The following is an 18,542-nucleotide window of genomic DNA, read 5'->3' on the forward strand; positions in this document are numbered from 1 at the left end:
CTGTGGCTACAACTGTAGCTGCCTCCACCAGCGTGTGAATGAATAGTGGCATTGTAAAGCGCTATATAAATCCAATCCATTATCATTACTTCAATTTTATTCATAACCAAAATCACGACAATAGTACAGAGAACCCCCAATAATTAGACAGCTCCCTACAAGCAAACACTTTGGCGACAGTGGGAAGGAAAAACTCCCTTTTGACAGGAAGAAACCTCCAGCAGCACCAGGCTCAGGGAGGGGCGGGGCCATCTGCTGTGATAAGCTGGGGTGAGGGGAGGAAGACAGGACGAAGACCGCCTGTAGAAGAGAGCTATTAATAATAACTCATAATTAAATGCAGAGAGGTGTATAAACACAATATATAGTCGCTGCCTCCCCTCGTGCTTTGTCAGAGTGTCTGCTCACCTTGTTCCAGAGGTTTCCAGCCCAGGGTTCAGGTTTGTTTTCTGTTTCACCTTTTTGGATTTTTGTAGCAGTCAATAAATGTCTCACTGTAAGTTCACCTCTGGCTTTGGTCCTCATCTCCACACGTACAACAAAGTGCTACACTAACAGACAAATATACAAATAATCCAGAGGAAGGTGAAGAGCTTCTCCCTCAGAGTGGACCATCCATCATCTAGAAATACTTTCAATTTAGGTCAACACATTTTAACCCCGAGAAAACAGAGAGGATCTCACACCTGTCAAGGATTCTGCTGTGAATTTTATTTACATCCACCTTTTTCTACAAAGATTACGTAACAGGAGGAACTATGTAAAGGTCGAAGACGTGCAGTTTATGCATTTTAATTTACTTCAGCGTGATGGAGAGAATTCATGTGAACAATGAAGAGCAAATTTTATTTTGCTACAAAAATAAGTTCATTAATCTTTATTATGATAGTAGAGAGAGGACAGGGAGGATTCACAGCCGGGCCTGAACAACATCCAGGTCAACTCAGTGAGAGCTCAGGTTATTAACCTGAGTTTGCCATGTATGCACTTTTTTTTGTTCAGATATTTCGTAAGCATAATACGGTGATATTTTGTTTCTTAGGCTGTTTCCACAAACTGTTTACCTCCCACTCTCACCAAAAGCAAGAAGAAATTAAAAATTGGGTCACAGTAATTCAGAAGTTTCAGCACAAAGAGATGAGGTAGGTGTTTGAGTTTTCGATGGACGTGATCCTCGCAGTGTGGCGTGTTTGACGAGCGAGCTGCTGCGTGTTGAGAGCTGTGCTGCTGCGGTGACTGGAAACAAAGTCAGAGTAGTGACGGGAGGGGGGGTTTCTGAGCTAACCAGAGCCTCTGCTGTGGTTTGGGGAACCACAGAGTTTGTGACATCCAGGAATGTTTTATTCATTCAGAACTGCCTCTTAAGGTTCCCATTCATTCATGGCTCATTCATTCCCTCTTTCCCTGCCTGGAAATTAAGCTTATGATCTCTACAGTCAAAGTGCAATGTGTCTTTATTTTTTGTCAAATTAGTCATTACATGTCTACTTAGGAAAATGAAGAAAGGTTAGTTGTATTTGGGTAAGTGCAAGAACTGTGATTACAACCAAAAAACAAAGCACATGCCAAAACTTTAAACTGAGTTTCCAAAAGTATATTTCTGTGTCTCTGCAATATTTCTGTTGACCTTTTACATAAAATAAAACTGATATAAAACATATTTGAGGAGCTAAAACTGATTTGATTAAGTTTGCCTCACAAAACACAGAAACTACCTGCCGGCTGAATTCAGTTTTACTGTACAAGTAAATTGTTTTAAGGTATTGCGTGTAAATGTGAAACTGTTCTTTATTATATTGCATACAGCAATATTACATAGTAAATTTTACTATTATAGGTTACATGCTATAAAAAGTGAAATGATAAATTTAAACACAAAGCCCTGTTTCTATGACAACAACTTATAAAAAGACCTAATTACCTAAAGAAGATGAAGCTGTTCAACTTCTTATTGGCTGAGCGTGGGTCAGACCGTCTCTATGCAGACAGCATTTGTTGTCAGATGGAGGCAGTGTCCAAATAACGTGGTACAGCTGGTCTGTGGCTGCTCCTCCATCAGCCAGCTGCAGAGAAGAGCAAAATTATAACATATGAAGATTTAAAAGAAAATCAAGTTGTAAAAACAATAAAAGTGTGATTTGCAGCCACCGTCTGTGATTTTCATGCTGTTTTTTAATCCTTGATGTTTCGTCACACTTCTCCCGTTCCTGGAAAACTCTGCTGTCGCTCCCTTTTCCGGCCCAGAACAGGCTGCTGGGTTTTTGGAGGAGTGCATGGTTGGTTCCATTTATGTTGGAAAGTTTGCTAACGAGATAGCTAAAGCTAGGCTTTAAGTTCTGTGTACGTGAGAGACACTACGAGGTCTGAAAATACCTCCCAGTTTTTCTGCGATGACGTTTACAAAGCTGAGCCTGTTTAATATTTGGATGAAAAAATAAACTTGTATGCAGATGATGCAGCACTTTTAAATGTTCCTGTGACCCCTCAGTTACTTCCAGTGACTACTTTGAGGAAAGAGAGGCCAGTTTATCTGCATTTATCCTCCAGTAGTTTACAACAGCTCACTGAGATTAAGAACAAGAAAAAAAAAATAATTATCTGACGTCTCGATCACTGGTTTCGTTTTACTGCTGCCTTAGATCTTAGTTCAAGCATAAAACTGCATGGATTCTGTTTTTTGATATAAAATGATTGTGTCTTAAGTCTAGTCTTTTTAAGTCTTTTTCAATCTGTACAGCTCTTGTGCCACATATTATAATAAATGACAATAGTAAAATGCAAGTTGTCAAAGGAGCTTGGAAAGAAAAGCGTCTGGACTTCTTTAAGTTGCAACTTAACGAAGTCCAGACGCTTTTCTTTCCAAGCTCCTTAGACTGCGATGACCTGGATGACTGAGAACCTTCACAGACATAAAATGCAAGTTATAACATTTTTAATAGACACAAAACATTGTATGGTTGGTGTCTCTTTTCCTTGAAAATAAGAGTTTCTAACGTTTTTACTGTTACATCGCTCCCTTCCACTGAGCCTTTACAGGATGAAGTAACTTTGTTACTTTGTTTCTGGCCGTGGAGGCCAATAACGGTTGGCTGTCCTCTCCTTTAGCGCCACCCTCAGGTCAGACATTTTTATCTCACTACAGACAACGCTACAGCTAAGGCATCCCCTTGTATCCATCGCATTTGCAGGTGTCGCTGGTGAGGCTGCACAGGTTACCTTGAAACTTGATCGACACACGGCTGTGTGAAAACTCCTGACAGCCCTGCCAGTAACCAGCAGTGGTTGAATACTTAGTGATTTATCAGATAAATCCTCGTTTTGTCGGGTTTCCTGTGTCAAACCAGGTCAAAGGAAATATGCTGACAGCTCTGATAGAAATTCTCTCAGCTCAAACCTCAGGGTAGACCACAATCAAAGCTACACCAAACAGCTCCGCTGTGATGTCACTGCAGGGGGTGGAGCCACGGCAGGAGCTTCTGTGAGAACCTAATATGGAAAAAGGAAACATACAATACTGAAACATGGGGGCTAACTGAACTATGAATGCATTCAAACCTGCAGCTCTTTCCATGCTAGACACAGATGAAATGCATTGTTCTGATTGGCTGATTACACACATGCAGCTGTTTCTGTTTCTTACTGGTGGATTTTCTTTATTTGACACTTTAAGAATATGTCACTGGTTTCATTAGATTGGGATCCATGAATATGTAAGATTTCCCCTCATTTTTTTTCTCTGTAATGGAAAATCTCTCTTTTTTTACCTTCACAGAGAAAGTGAAACATTACGTTAAAACTCTGTGTTCTACCTCCACCATACAACGTTTTGACATCTCCTATGAATTAGTAGACATGTCTATCTAATAGTCTCTGATTTGTTCATGTAAATGGAGAGTCCTCGTCATATTTTTATATTTATTTCCCCATACCTCTACACAATCAGTTAAATGCAATACTGAGAATTATGATCTAGAACCTGTTTGATTTTGTTCATGATTGAGAGGTTAACTGAAGTGATAAGAGCTAGCTTTTGAACACTTGAGTTTGGACACAACTGGTTTAATTGTCACGTATTAGTCCTAATAATTTAGTCTCCTTTAGTATTTTAGTTTGTTCATTTTCTACCTGTGTTTGTATCCCATCATTCACTTTATACTCACCAAATATCATTGCTTTTATTCCCAGAAAGAATATATTAGTACCATTTCAGCAAATAATATTAAATTTGATCATTTAGAAATCTTGAACATCTCATTAATATATGTTCACACCAAGGGCGTAGATTTGGTTGTGGCATTGATGGGGACGGATGATTCAGCCATCGAACCCTGCCCCGTTTCTTATTTTTTCCTTTTTGTTTTTGCTTCTTGATAAAAAAGGAGAAATATACTTGCCTACATGTGCTATTCTACCTGCTTTTAAACCGTTTAAAATTACAATTCATAGTTTTATATGTGAATTATATAATGTTAAATTACTATTAAACAAATGACTGACTAAGTATTTCAGGCTTTAGTTTACTTCAGCCATATTCCATATAAATCAGGTATCATACAAAAGTAAAAATAGCTTCAAATACAGTCATGACAATAAAAGAATATGACTCTAAGGACTTAACAACATTACTTCAGTTATAGTACACCAACATCTCTTATACATTAGCACTAAGGAAACACTGAATGACCTGCTGGTTTTTGTCCATAAAACTACTCGTCTAAGATTACCACAGAGTAAAAGATCTCTCAGCAACATTATGCAACATTTTAGGCACTATTGCCCCGATCAAGTCAGTGAGCTGGGATGTTTTACTCTAAACATGAACTACTGTTACAGCAACAGACATGGACTATATGTCAGCTTGATAATCTGTTGTTAGAATTTATTTAATATTACTTTCTACACCAGGATCTTTTTCCACGCAGCTGACGGCTGGTAACTGTGCAGGGGCGGATCTAGCAAAGTTTAGCCAGGGGGGCCGATAGGGCATGAACAGGGAAAAGGGGGCACAAAGACATACTTTTCTTTCTTATTCCCATTTAAAATGTCGAGCTTTTAATAAATAATTATCTGAATCTTACACCCAAAGTTTTAATTTGATGTAAAATGTATAGAAGTCCATTACTGTATATAGTAACTGTTAAGTCTAATATACCCTAGTAAGCTATAGTACTTTTTCCTTTGGGAAGATACCATCTGTGCAGTCTGCAGTTCTGTTGAAGAAAGATGTTGAATCTATTTAATTATTCTTGAAAAATAATTGATTTCTGTGCATTTTTTTCACACTGCATCAAATTAAAGTTGATTACGTCGATTAAGCATCATGAGGTGGAGGGTGGGGGGTGGTTCCCTATTTTTTTTTTTCCACTGGGAGTTTTAGAGCCCTATTAGTTAGGTTGCTTAATATTTCTGCTAAGTACTCTTTAAAATACCAGAATAGGGAGGATGGTGCAGGTTTAAGTTTATTAGATTGATCAGTGTTGCTGAACTATGAAATATTTTGGGTGCAGTGTATTTTTACATACAGGTATAACAGAATAGCTTTAGTGTTGTTATTTATTTAAACTTGTGTATGAACTTATACAAAAAGCAGCAAGATATTTTAAAAAAAACAGTTTTATTGATTAAAAAACACTATATCGGATTCATATCGGTATCTCACATAAAAAAAAGTGGTATCGTGCCATCTCTAATATATATGTATGTAAGTATATATACACATACACACACATATATACATATACACATACATATTCCATCACTGAAAAAAGGAAATTGGGTGGTTGTTACATTTACAAAAGCCTAGCTTGTTTGCAAAACATGTTTCTATGGTGAACGTAGTGAAATCATCTAAGGTCTGAATGAAATTCAACAGATTAATTTGTTCTTGTTGAGATGACATGAAACAATCCTGTCAGAGAGATTACTTGACTGGACTTCATAAGATCACACAAGATTTCAAAGCCCAGGAAATGCACGAGTCAGAAGAAGCAGAAAAGCATACGCACACCACGTGTATGCTGTTGCTATATATTGTGGTTTAATCTGTCAAGGACAAAAAAATGTAAAGAAAATTCTGCATCAAGCCTTGTAATCATAGCTTTCCTACTTTTGTGAGGTCTGTATCGACAGCTCGGTGGTGCATTGGTTAGCATTGTTACATCACAGCAAGAAGGTCGTTGGTTCAAGTCCGCAGTCTGGTTAGTTTGCAGTGGGTTCTCTCTGGTTTCCTGCCACAGTTTAAAGTGTTGCATTTATTAGGCCTAGGTTAACTGGTAATTACAAGTGAACATTATGTAATATGAAGACAACATGCAGTATTTAAGTGACCAAGTAGTACTGGGGTAAAAAGGTATTTAATCAATCTGGACAAAATTATAATATTCAAAGAGCTCAACTTACTTCATCTAAACATGTTTAATCACATTTTATCAACACAAAATTCACACGTTTATTGAATATGAATAAGTTGTGCTGATTTAACTCAGTTGTTTAAGTTGCTGCCAACGTGACTTAAACAACACTTTTTTCAGTATACCCAATTCTCCAAACTTCACAAACTGTTGTGTTCTTGATAAATGTATTTATTCACTTCCTTAAATGGACGACTGTAACTCATTATTATCAAGAAGTCCTAAAAACTCCCTGAAAAGCCTTCAGTTAATCCAAAATGCTGCAGCAAGAGTCCTGACAGGGACTAGAAAGAGAGAGCAGATTTCTCCTGTTTTGGCTTCCTGTTAAATCCAGAATTCAAAATCCTGCTCCTCACATACAAGGTCTTAAATAATCAGGCCCCATCTTATCTGAATGACCTTGTAGTACCATATCACCCTATTAGAGCACTTCGCTCTCGCTCTGCAGGCCTACTTGTTGTTCCTAGAGTATTTAAAAGTAGAATGGGAGGCAGAGCCTTTGTACTGTAAAACTGTCTGTTTCGATAAAGCTTTTTCATAGAGCTGAACAGCCATTAGTTATGTTGCAAAAGAGTGTTTCTTCTCCAGTCTTGTGTTCCCACTTCCCGCATTAGATTTGTGGAAGTGTGGATTTGGCACACTACTTTAAAGTGGGAGAAAAGCATTTCAACAAAAGCTCCTGTTTGACATTCACGGGGAGATATTTGACTATTTTGCACGGGTGATTTCTCTCAAATGACTGTACAGTTGTGGCAGATGTTACTTGGTTGAAGTTGGTTGAATTGGCAGCCTAAATGGCAGCACTGAGGATTAAAATACCAAAGCATGATAATGATGTCATGGGCGCAAACCTCCCTCGTTGCTTTGATGCTGGTTGTAGCCTAGAATGAGTTAGTGTCAGCAGGCGTCTGAGGTCAAAGTGGCACCATCACAAAGCTGCTTTTAACAATCACTCCCCCAAACCTCAAACCGAAAAAGGTCACTGTGCCCTTCAGCCGAATTCTACCGACATACTTCTGTGCCACCGAGTAAATGAAATCATACAATTTAACACCCACACTCGCAGTAAGGCAGTGCAGCAACAGCCATGCTAACAATTCAGCTACTGTGCATCTGCAGGCATGAAGGTAACTGGGCAGCTGACAGCTACTGACATCCACCAAATGACTTTAGAGCAGGTGGACTTCCACAGGTCAGAATTTGAGAAGTAGCCTTCAGGGCTCTAAAGAGGTTCTTCATCAGCATGGACAGCCATGGGTGCAAAGCACGGTCTGAGCTGAGAAAGCCGAGTTTTCATTTATGCTGAGATCTTAGACTCAAGTCGGTGACTCAGCTGTCTTAGTGTGTGGTGAGTTTATTAATCCACTCGAGTAACGTCAGATAATATCTCTCTAGCTTTGCGTGCCGTGCTGTCGAAGACACTGTTGGCGCGGTGAATTTCTCTCGCTGGCTGTAATCATCAGTTACTGATATGGTTTAAAGGTGACTCCTCATATCGGGGTTTCTGCTACAGTGGCCCACCAGTTCTGTCCAAACATTTCTTCCTGTTAAAAGGGAGTTTTTCCTTCCCACTGTGGCCAAGTGACTTCTCATAGGAGGTCATCTGATAGAAAGACATGTTTTTCTGGTAGTAAATATTGCTATGTTTGTTTCCACATTATTACCTCTCAGCCATTTTCTACCGAAGGTCCATCCATCCATTTTCTTCCACTTATCTGGGGCCGGGTCGTGGCGGCAGCAGCCCAAGCAGAGAAGCCCAGACCTCCCTCTCCCCAGCCACCTCCTCCAACTTATCCGGGGGAACACCAAGGCGTTCCCAGGCCAGCCGAGAGATATAATCTCTCCAGCGTGTCCTGGGTCTGCCCCGGGGCCTCCTTCCTGTGGGACATGCCCGGAAAACCTCGCCCAGGAGGCGCCCAGGAGGCATCCTTGTCGGATGCCCGAACCACCTCCACTGACTCCTTTCAATGTGGAGGAGCAGCGGCTCTACTCTGAGCCCCTCCCGGATGAACGAACTTCTCATCCTATCTCTGAGGGAGAGGCCAGCCACCCTTCGGAGGAAGCTAATTTCCGCCGCTCTTTCGGTCACTACCCACAGCTCGTGGCCATACAGAAAGTAGTCTACTAAATCACAAGGCTGGTGGTTTGATCCTTCAGGGCTCCAGTCTACATGCCAAAGTGTCCTTGATCAAGATACTTAACCCCGGGGTGCTCCCGCTACGTTCATCAGATTAAAATCCAATCAAAATGCAAGAGAAAGTGATGGATTTCCTTTGATTTATTTTGATTCAAGCAATAACACATTGTATTGGCTATAAATTACTAAAGCTACCCAGCCATACACAAAGAGTTAAGGCCAGTGTGTGACCACTGGAACACAATTCAATACAAGCACAGGAAAGGTCTGAGTGAAGAGTAATATCACAAACTAACCACCTCCTATTACCAGTGTTAATACACTTTTATATACAGAATAATATGATATACAGATGTTACAAGATGGACTTGATGTTTTATTCAGTGCGACCCTGAATGAGTCACTGAGGCCATGAAAGAGTCTGCAGAGGGTGGTTTTCCCATAGACTTCTATAGGACTATTCACAAGCACAGCTAATGACCCCTGGTGGCCATTAGAAGAAATGCAAGTTTAAATTCAAATTCAAATTCAAATTTTATTTGTCATGTACACAGTCATACACAGTACGATATGTAGTGAAATGCTTGGACAACTGCTCGTGACCTAAAGAAAACAAAAAAGGAAAAGGCTATGAATAAGATAGGAAATAAATATGAAAAATTAAAAAGGGTAAATTTAACTAGGAAGGAATAAAATATAAATTAAGGTTAAAAATGAAATAACTGTACAACACAAATTAGAATGAAGGGTAAATTTAACTGGGAAAGAATAAGATAAAATATATAAATTAAAGTTGAAAATAAAATAACTGTACAACAAAATACACAATATAGAACTATATAAGAATGTATGAAGAAATATAAATAAATATATACACAATAACAGCAGCTGTACAAGTATTAACTGGAAATGAAGAATATTTATTTATTTAGTTTATGGGACTTCCATATTGCCTTCACGTTTCAGAGCCTGATGCAACATCCATCTTTAATACTATGTTTAAATAATAGGGGGTGCTGTCTGTGTACAGTTTACAGTTGCAGTCAGAGACTCCAGCAACAGCTGGATTTACAGCCAAAACCCTAGCCACACTCCTGGCTAAAGAAACAGGCCAACCTGGCATCTCGGCCTCTGTAAGAAAACACTGTTACGACCCAGGGTTGCCTAATCCAGCCGTAAGCACGTTGGTAGGAAGGGTGTTGCCATCACACGAAGGCAGCATCAGACCAAACAGAGCTGCTGTCAGAAGAACAGCCGTTTTTATTTTATCTTATTTTTATTATTGCAAACAAATTTCAGAAAAATACCAAAATACCAAAAACATAATAGAGGCCCAAAGCATCACAGCTGCTGCAGACACAGTGCATATTACCTGCCAAGGATTCCCCTCTGATCTACGTGTTCCTCCCTCTGCTAGGTTACATTCACCCCCAATAGGGATAGACATGGACACCCCCATCCCCAAATTTTTATCTTTGAAACAGATCACACTGTTTTCCATCTCTGAGCTCTTCTCTAATTGTTCTGTAATGTGCGCCCTCCTCTTGCCCTCTAACTAAGCAACTTAGGGCTCAGCAGCTCACTCTGCACCTGGATACACTCTGGCGACAGTGGGAAGGAAAAACTCCCTTTTAACAGGAAGAAACCTCCAGCAGAACCAGGCTCAGGGAGGGGCGGGGCCATCTGCTGTGATTGGTTGGGGTGAGACAAGGAAGACAGGATAAAGACATGCTGTGGAAGAGAGAGAGAGATTAATAACAAGGATGATTTAATGCAGAGAGGTCTGTTAACACATAGTGAGTGAGAAAGGTGACTGGAAAGGAAAAACTCAATGCATCATGGGAATCCCCGGCAGCCTGCATGTATTGCAGCATAACTAAGGGAGGATTCAGGGTCACCTGGTCCAGCCCTAACTATATGCTTTACCAAAAAGGAAAGTTTTAAGCCTAATCTTAAAAGTAGCTAGGACAGCCAGTGATGTTTCTTCATTAGTGACAGTTTTCATGCGTCCACATTTTGGCAAATCCAACACTGAACCAGTTTCACGAAACTTAGGAAGCAGTTTGCTGACTGTAGCATGGGAGATGGGTGGTCTCGTAGGGTGTCTTGCATTGAAATCTGCTGCGATGACCCGGTTACTGCGTTCACCAGATATCAACACAATTTCGATCCGCTCCTCACGTGTTAACCTCTTCGACATGTCAATGGCTGTGAACAAAGAGAAACTTGTAAAAAACAAGTTGTATCCAAGATGGCCGACTTCTAAATGGCCACCATGGTCACCACCCATCGTGAGGAGTTTGCCCCCTCACATATACTAATGTGCCACAAACAGGACTTTAATATCACCAACCATTCCCATGTTGTTACGGTGTATCCATATAAATGGCCCACCCTGTATATTTTATCCCTGCACAGTTGGTGTGGAGCACCCACAATTACGTTGTGCATGTACAAGAACAATAAAGCGCTATTCTACTCTGTTCTACTCTTCCTCTATTAGCTCCAAACATCAGTGCAGGTTTATGCTTTCTGTAGATCCACAAAGACACAGAGTGAAGCTCTTTCTGACCTTCTCTATACTCCACCAAACATGCAGACATCAGTAATAATAATATTCATACTCTAACAGTGGCGTATGGCACCACCCTGTTCAGGTGTAGAACAATAACACGTTTTGAAAGTGCACAAGAAACGAGAAAAAAGCAGGAAGAATGCAGTTTTTTTTTAATATGATCCGTGTTTCCTGGTCGATCATTAGAGGAAGACGAGCACTTTGATCTGTCTTTACTAATCTGACCTCGTGCTACTGACGCACTGAGGCTCCACGACGTCTTCCGGGAATGGTGACAGTATTTTCAGTAGGCAGCAGTTTCATGTGCGTTGATCTCTATGGTTAGGTCAGCAGTGTTACTATGGAGATGAAACCACTTTCATAACAGAGAAACACGAAGTTAAACCTGAAGTTTCCTCCAGAAGCTGAAAGTCCTCAGGACTGCGGTACCCTTGTGGTTAACCTGTGTTACTGCAGCGTCTGCGGTTTCTGCTGATTTCTTCGATCTTCTCTCACCGTAGATTCACGTTGCTGTGTTTTTACCATAACAGATGCATTTGGTCACCAGAACAAGGAGAGGCATCACTGTTTGTTTGAGTCAATTTCAGACTAATGAATGACTCATTTAATTGTTGCGTGGGAGGTGCTACAGTCATTTAATCAAAGATTAATGGTCATGTAGGTGTGATTGTGGACGTCATACTGGTGCTGGTTTGTTTTATCTCTTCTGCAGAGCGTGCAGAGCATCTCAGTGTTTATTATCCTGTTTAAATATCAGGTGAACTGAAGTAGCAGCATGTCACTGAGAAACGCCGCCCGGCAGCTTTTCACTCATCGCAAAGCGATTTTATGGAAAATCTAACAATTATGACTTTGCTGCAGTTTTTCAGAGGTTTGAATTTGATGAGCTGGTCCTCCTTGGTGAAAACATGGTTCATGTGTTAAACATAAAACATCTGGCACAGCTGTGCCGGCCTGCACAGTCAATCATGATGAGAGTTTTTAAGAGGACCCAAATGCAGGACACCAGGACATGGAGTGTAATATATTATTGCTATTATGATTATGTTTATGATTGTTATTATCATTGTTGTTGTTGTTATTAATGAAAAACATAAAACCGACAAGTTTACAAAATAAGAAGAAAAAAAAATGAAAACGACACACAAAAAAAATTCCACTCGTACTGATCAGCAAATTTTCAGCAGATGAGTTTTTTTCTGCAGTAATTTAATAATTCAGGTTACACCACAAACATTTAGCCCAGATTCTCTAAGGAAGTCAGTCAGTACATCAGCCCCCTCGCCAATAACATCAAATCAAAAGACTTTGGTATCATTTTTGATCAGCACCTGAAACTCGCATCAAAGGTTACCCAGTCTTTTTTCCTTCATCCGAGAAATATTGAAAAAATCAAACCTTTACTGTCAGTTAACCTCTTAAATTTTAGTCCAATCCTTGCATCCCGTCACTGACTTCCAGTGAGATTAGAAGATTAGACTAGAATTCTGTTCTTAACATGTGAGGCTCTGCATGGACAGGCCCTGCTCACACTGCAGAGCTCCTAACCTTCTGTGATTTTGGAGGTTGTTACGTCCAAACTGTGGAACAGCCTTCCTCGGTCAATCAGGTAGGCTTTATTTGTTATTTGCTGAAAAAGTCATTTTTAGCCATAGTTTGAAACCAGCATGTGGCGATGTCCACGAGTTTAAGACTTCAGGTTGTCATTACCAGCAAAGAGTTTGCAACCAAGTATTAGAAATGAACGTTTCATTTTCAGTTATTTAATTTGTCCAATTGCTTTTGGGCCCTGAAATGAAGTGATTTACTTTAGCTCCCTCACGTTTTTTATTTCAACCCACCAAATTAAAGCTAAGAGTCTGCATTTCAGCTACATCTGAGTTGTTCCACTGGGGTACTGTACGGAACCAAAATTAGAAAAAAGTCTCTGTCCAAATACTTATGGACCTTACTGTATCTTATCTTATATACTGAAATAATCAGAGCCTTTTTTCCCACCGCGATGATTAAAAACCCAACTTTAGCTTTACAGAATAAACAGATACGGTGATTATCAAAGAGGAAACAGATATTTAGATCAGATGTTTTGCTGGTGTGCTGACAGTAAAAGATGCAGATAAAGACGAGATAAACTGTAATGGTCCCACGCGGGGAGCTGAATTCTCACGGTAGATGATGGATCGAACAGATAAGAAACTACTAACGAAACAACATCGTAAAATTCAGGGCAGCGTGCACTTTGAAGACACTTTTGGGGGGATTTTATGCCTTTTATTTCAGAGGAAAGAGTCAGCAGGAGATAAAGAACAAAGGACTCCTGAATGACACCACAGGACTGCAGACCTCGACACAAAGCCAACCAAGTCTTCTACGTATCTGTAAAGCAAACCTTCTTCCAAACTTTCTTTGTCGGCCAGCTTCTGGAAGCACGATGAGAAGCAGCGCGAATGTGGAAAAGCAGCTTCTGAACGACATTGTTTCTTATTTTTTATTACAAATCAGAAGTTCAGAAAGCACATCGCAGCCTCGCAGAAGTTTTATGTCCACGGACACAACTTTTCCAGTTTTCTAACCTTCCTGAACACCATTTGTCATCTCTCCGTTCTCACATGTGATGATTTCATTATTTAACAAGGACCAGAAACACTTCTGGAAGCTGGAGGGACCTTATCAAATAGAATAAACTTGGTTAGATTTAGGTTAGATAAATGTTGCAGATATGAAACCTGCTTCCTGTTGAGATACATCAGTTGCAAAAGCAGTGCATGAACACAATCAGATTAATTTTTTTTTATCAATTTAGATCGATCAGGATAAAGATAAGTGTGCTGGAGCAGAGCGGCGTGTTGGTCAGGGTTGGAAGCTCTGAACCTTCTGCTTGCAGCTCTGCAGGTTTCACCTCGCGCTCCAAAGACATGCTCACTAACGATCGTAAACTGGCTGTAGGCGCGTCTGTCTCCAGGTGTTTGAGATCTTTTGCCCTCTGTCAGCTGGGAGAACTTTCCCCACCACCATGATCGTAGGTGAGGAAAATGGATGGAGCTGTTGTCCAAACAAATTACTTCAGGACGTCTCTGATCGCGAATGCTTCTTAAAATTGAACATATGTAGTTTCTGCTCAGGTAGACGGCATGGAGAACACCTACATTCTTAGCAGGAAGACCAGAGTTAGAAAATTAAAAAAAAGTAGAATCTGTTGTCATTAAAACAAATTCTGTTCTTTAGATTAATCTGCCACACTGAAAATAAAATTCAGCTTCTGCTGTTTTACACGTTTTTCCTGTTTTTCTGTCACAGATGTTATCAGTGCAGCAAACGTGTTATTTTCATCTGACAGACCGCCTGTCAGGCTTTCATCGTGTGATTCAGATGGTCTGCAGAGATAACAGGAATCTCCCGTTTTGTTTCTTGAGCTGTTATCATCTCAGAGATCAGGCGTGATCACATCTGATCAGCATAAATTGTGCTGATCTGAGAGCAGTCGCACACAGACGCTGGACGGGACCAGAGCAACATCATGAAGCTGCTGAGGCACGGCGTCTACACTCTGCTGGTGAGCGTCGGCTTTATTCACTCTGATCATCTGTTTACTGCGACTGAAAGATGAAAAGCCAGATTATATTAGTCTGCTGGAAATTACAAGCAAGAAATTACTCACGGCTGATAGTGGCAAAGGTTAGATTGGGGATGACTGGTGAGAAGTTCCAGCGCAAAGCAAATTTAGCAGTTTGACTGTGAAATTGATCAGACTGGAAGAACCAGCAGCGGCTGAAAGGTTTTACTGGGTTCATTTAATGGATGGACATGAAAAGTGTCGCAAACAGAAACTAGTTCCAAGCAGTCTTTTAGAGATGTCGTTAGCTAGAAGAGTCAGGTGTGCAGCGCAGCTTTCCAGAGCTGGACCCAGCGCGGGTCTTTAGGCAGGTGAGTAAATTTAAACTGGTCAGAAAACGCTTTTAATAAAGTAATGTTTTACTTCACGTTTCCAGATAATCTCCTGTACGGCTCACCGGGTTTATAATAATTATAATCTGTGTGGCTAACATAATATCTAATCAACTATAACAGTTTTTGGTATTTTTACCTAATAGTTACACAGTCATGACGCGTAATAGTTCATCCCGTCCTAAAACTCTCCGTGAAATCGTCCTCCTGCAGACACTCTGTGTTTATTTATATTTAAAACTGAGTTTTGTGTCGGCTGCTGCTGTTTAATGGACTATCATGTCTTTTTTTGTGCTTATCATGGTTCTTATTCGACCCTGTAGATTTGAAATTTAAACCCTGTTAAAACAGTGTTTAGAGTGATGAAGTTTGTCGTTGCTTAAATTGTCATCATCTCACTAAAAAGTATAATAAAATAACCTTTAAGGGACGGTTATAGACTGTCAGCAGCGCGCTCAGGTTAACAGATGCTGATGGAGGCTCGAAGCATGTCAGGTTTGGGATATGATTTCCAGCTTTTTCTGAAGAATCCACAGAATCTCCTTTAAAACAGTCCAACCCAGCATTTCCATCCAGCTTCAGGGTGACGCTCCTCTGGGCAACACCATGGATTAAATCCGGATAGACTTAATTAAAAAGAGCTTGTTTGTGTTGATATTACATCTATAATTGTTGTTCTCACATTTTCACTCTGGATTTGAACTTTGTTCTCTGTGTGAGTCTATCGGTCTGTCTCATCACTGCCGAGCAGTTTTGGTCCACTCTCGGTAACAGCGTTGCTTCAGTTCATCGAGGTTTGCACCATTCGTTCATGCACAGCTCTCTGGACTCTGCACCACTGCAGCAGCTTGATTCTTTTCTTTTTCAGCCATGCATCTTCATGGAGCTCTTGGGTTTGAGCTCAGGGTGAATTTGCTGGTATGTCTGCTCCTGGGGAGATTGTGGCATTGAGTGTGTTAACATATACACCTGTATATAGAGGTGGTCCCTCGGGTCATTAATCGGTTAATGAAGGGCATTTGATTGGCTGATACTTACCCTCCGCTTCACATGGAAGCAGTGAGAGAGGACTGTCTTTTTCACACGAATGGACTTTGAGGAATAAACGCTCTAACAGTCTTTAAAAGGCAGAGTTTAAAACTGTGAAACAAATAATTCTAGTTTTAGTATTTTAAGCTTCTAGTACAGACTAAAAACTTACTGAGAAACTTGCACAGATGAGCTTCACTAAGAGTTTCTAAGAGGTTCGTACTCTTCATACTAGATTAAAAGTTGAAACCACTGAACGATGTTTCAAACAGGCTGAGGATGATCAGAAAGCTCTGAAATACATATATGTATGCAGAAAAATGTAAAAATGGTTGAAATAGTTGCATTTAGTAAAACCCAAGATTGTAACTTGTTGGTAATCTTGTATATTCAGGTATGTTGCAGTGCATTGTGGGTCGCTCACTCCGAGGTTGAAACTGAATCTGCAGCTGAATGTGACACCATGCTGACGTTCTCCTCTGAGATCACGAGCTTGACTGAAGGAAACGGGGACATCCACAGCAGATCTCTGTCTCCGTGGAACTGGACGTGAGTAAACTCATGAATGAATTTGTGAATGAATGACTGAATGAGTAAAAACAGAAGCAACTCTGATAAATGTCTAATTTCACTTGTTGCTGTGTTTGTTGACTCAGGCCAAACACGGACAGAAACCGAATCCCCAGGACGCTCTGGGAGGCCGAGTGCAGTACCAGCTTTTGTTCCAGTCCCATCCCGGGACAGAAGGACCAACACAACCTGAACTCAGTCCCCGTCTACCAGGACATTCTGGTCCTGACCTCACACAATGGCCGGCGCTGCTACAAAGCATCGTTCCGCTCTGTGGCGGTCGGCTGCACCTGTGTTCGAGCCGAGACCGATCAGAAGTGAAGCCCAGGAAACAGGAATGTTTCGAAATAAAAGGAGCTAAAAAATAAGCTAATTGAAACCTGGTCATTTCATTCTTGCTGTTTTTGTTGTATTTATTTAAAAACTGCACAGTGCGTGTTAACATCAGATGTGCCAGATTTGAATCAGCTCTTCATTTTTATCTATAATCTCTGTGCAGGTAACATAAAAAACACACAAACAAATAAAAACTACGTGGAGTAAAAAATGATGACAAGTCTGGTTTGTTTGAGATCAGCTTTCATTGTATGTGCAGCGTCGATCTGAGAAGTGCCAAAATAGTTACTCCCCTTTACTGACCTCACATTTTACTCACATTTGGTTCCCCTATCAGGCCCCTCGCTGTCTACTCTAGCAGCAGCTCTAACACCAATCCCCCTAATAAATCAACTGAAAGTATTGGGGAAAGTCTATATAAAACTTTATACATAAAACTGCCATGTTTTTTAAATGATCGAAGCTCAAGAGATTGCCTTTATCGATTTTTTTCCCGGAAATGGCCTGATGTGCTTGGATTTGTGTAAATTAAATTTTAAATTGTTGTTGAAATTTTCAGTCATACTGTTGCACCCGAGCCCAAAGTGAGTCAAAGTTAACTGAACTTGTTTACAGTGTCATTAGTTGTTTCATAAACATCACACTGTCGAAAGAATACACACTCACGCTGGCTTTGGGAATTCCACAGCGTGTTCTTTAATACACGTTCCCTTCGTCAACCATATAAGCCCGGTTGAATGGCTGCAGCTTAACAAACAGAGTAGTGGCGCATACGGATGACAACATTAACCCTCGACTTGGGTTGTCTTAAAGAGACACCACACCATTGTGACTGTTACAACACGGATGATCTGATATCGTCGTGTTGGTGTTGTTCCCAGATCATCATGAAAATGTTGTTCCAGGTTCAACATTGCAAGTGACCAATCACATTGTTGTGACGTTATTCTTTTGCGCGCCAAGCCATACGTGCATTTATGAAATTCCAATGTTGCAAGGACAATATCAGTTCTGCTTACCGTTTATTAAAGGGTTACGGTTACGGTCAGGGTCAGGGTCAGGGTCCGTTGATCGGCGGACAGAGGCGGTTTCTCGCAGCTTAAGTACAGTTTTTTGTTTTACGGCGTTTTTTTCCCGAAGTCGCAAAAGTATGACATCACAACATTCTGATTGGTCACTTGCAATGTTGATCCTGGAACAACATTTAGTATGATGATCTGGGAACAACACCAACAGGACGATATCAGATCGTGCGTTACAACACACTGTTCAATAATTAGTCAAATTAATGATTTTGAAGTCACTCTTGAACCTGAGTCAGTTCCTCTGTAAGACATAAGAATGTGTGATTTTGAGCGTGTCATTGTGTGAAGACTACTGCATCATCTGCGTACATTGGAATATTAATATTTAGATACATGTTAATATGAAGTGCAAAGAAAAGTAGTCCGAGCAAAGAGCCTTGTGGAATCCCTGCAGAGTGAATATATGCACATTGCTTTCTCTGTGATAGAGAAATCCACAGAACAGCTTCAGTTCA

General features: G+C 40.4%; 1 protein-coding gene across 1 annotated transcript; it reads left to right on the forward strand.

The window, feature by feature from the left end:
* The first annotated feature begins 14,556 nt into the window (after window positions 1–14,556).
* On the forward strand, window positions 14,557–17,364 carry il17a/f2 (interleukin 17a/f2). Its single transcript, XM_040011868.1, has 3 exons — window positions 14,557–14,675; window positions 16,491–16,645; window positions 16,753–17,364. Exons 1-3 carry the CDS (start codon window positions 14,640–14,642, stop codon window positions 16,985–16,987), a joined length of 426 nt encoding a protein of 141 aa, XP_039867802.1. The 5' UTR covers window positions 14,557–14,639; the 3' UTR covers window positions 16,988–17,364.
* The last annotated feature ends 1,178 nt before the right edge of the window (window positions 17,365–18,542 follow it).

This window comes from Simochromis diagramma, unplaced genomic scaffold (assembly GCF_900408965.1).
Source record: "Simochromis diagramma unplaced genomic scaffold, fSimDia1.1 OVJJ01000603.1, whole genome shotgun sequence".
Lineage (NCBI taxonomy): Eukaryota > Metazoa > Chordata > Actinopteri > Cichliformes > Cichlidae > Simochromis > Simochromis diagramma.

What these genes read in the sequence shown, in the direction of transcription:
- il17a/f2 (XM_040011868.1), top strand. Translation starts at nt 14,640, where the DNA reads ATGAAGCTGCTGAGGCACGGCGTCTACACTCTGCTG. An exon ending in ACGGCGTCTACACTCTGCTG is followed by an intron (nt 14,676 to 16,490) that starts GTGAGCGTCGGC and finishes TTGTATATTCAG; the next exon opens with GTATGTTGCAGTGCATTGTG. An exon ending in CTGTCTCCGTGGAACTGGAC is followed by an intron (nt 16,646 to 16,752) that starts GTGAGTAAACTC and finishes TTGTTGACTCAG; the next exon opens with GCCAAACACGGACAGAAACC.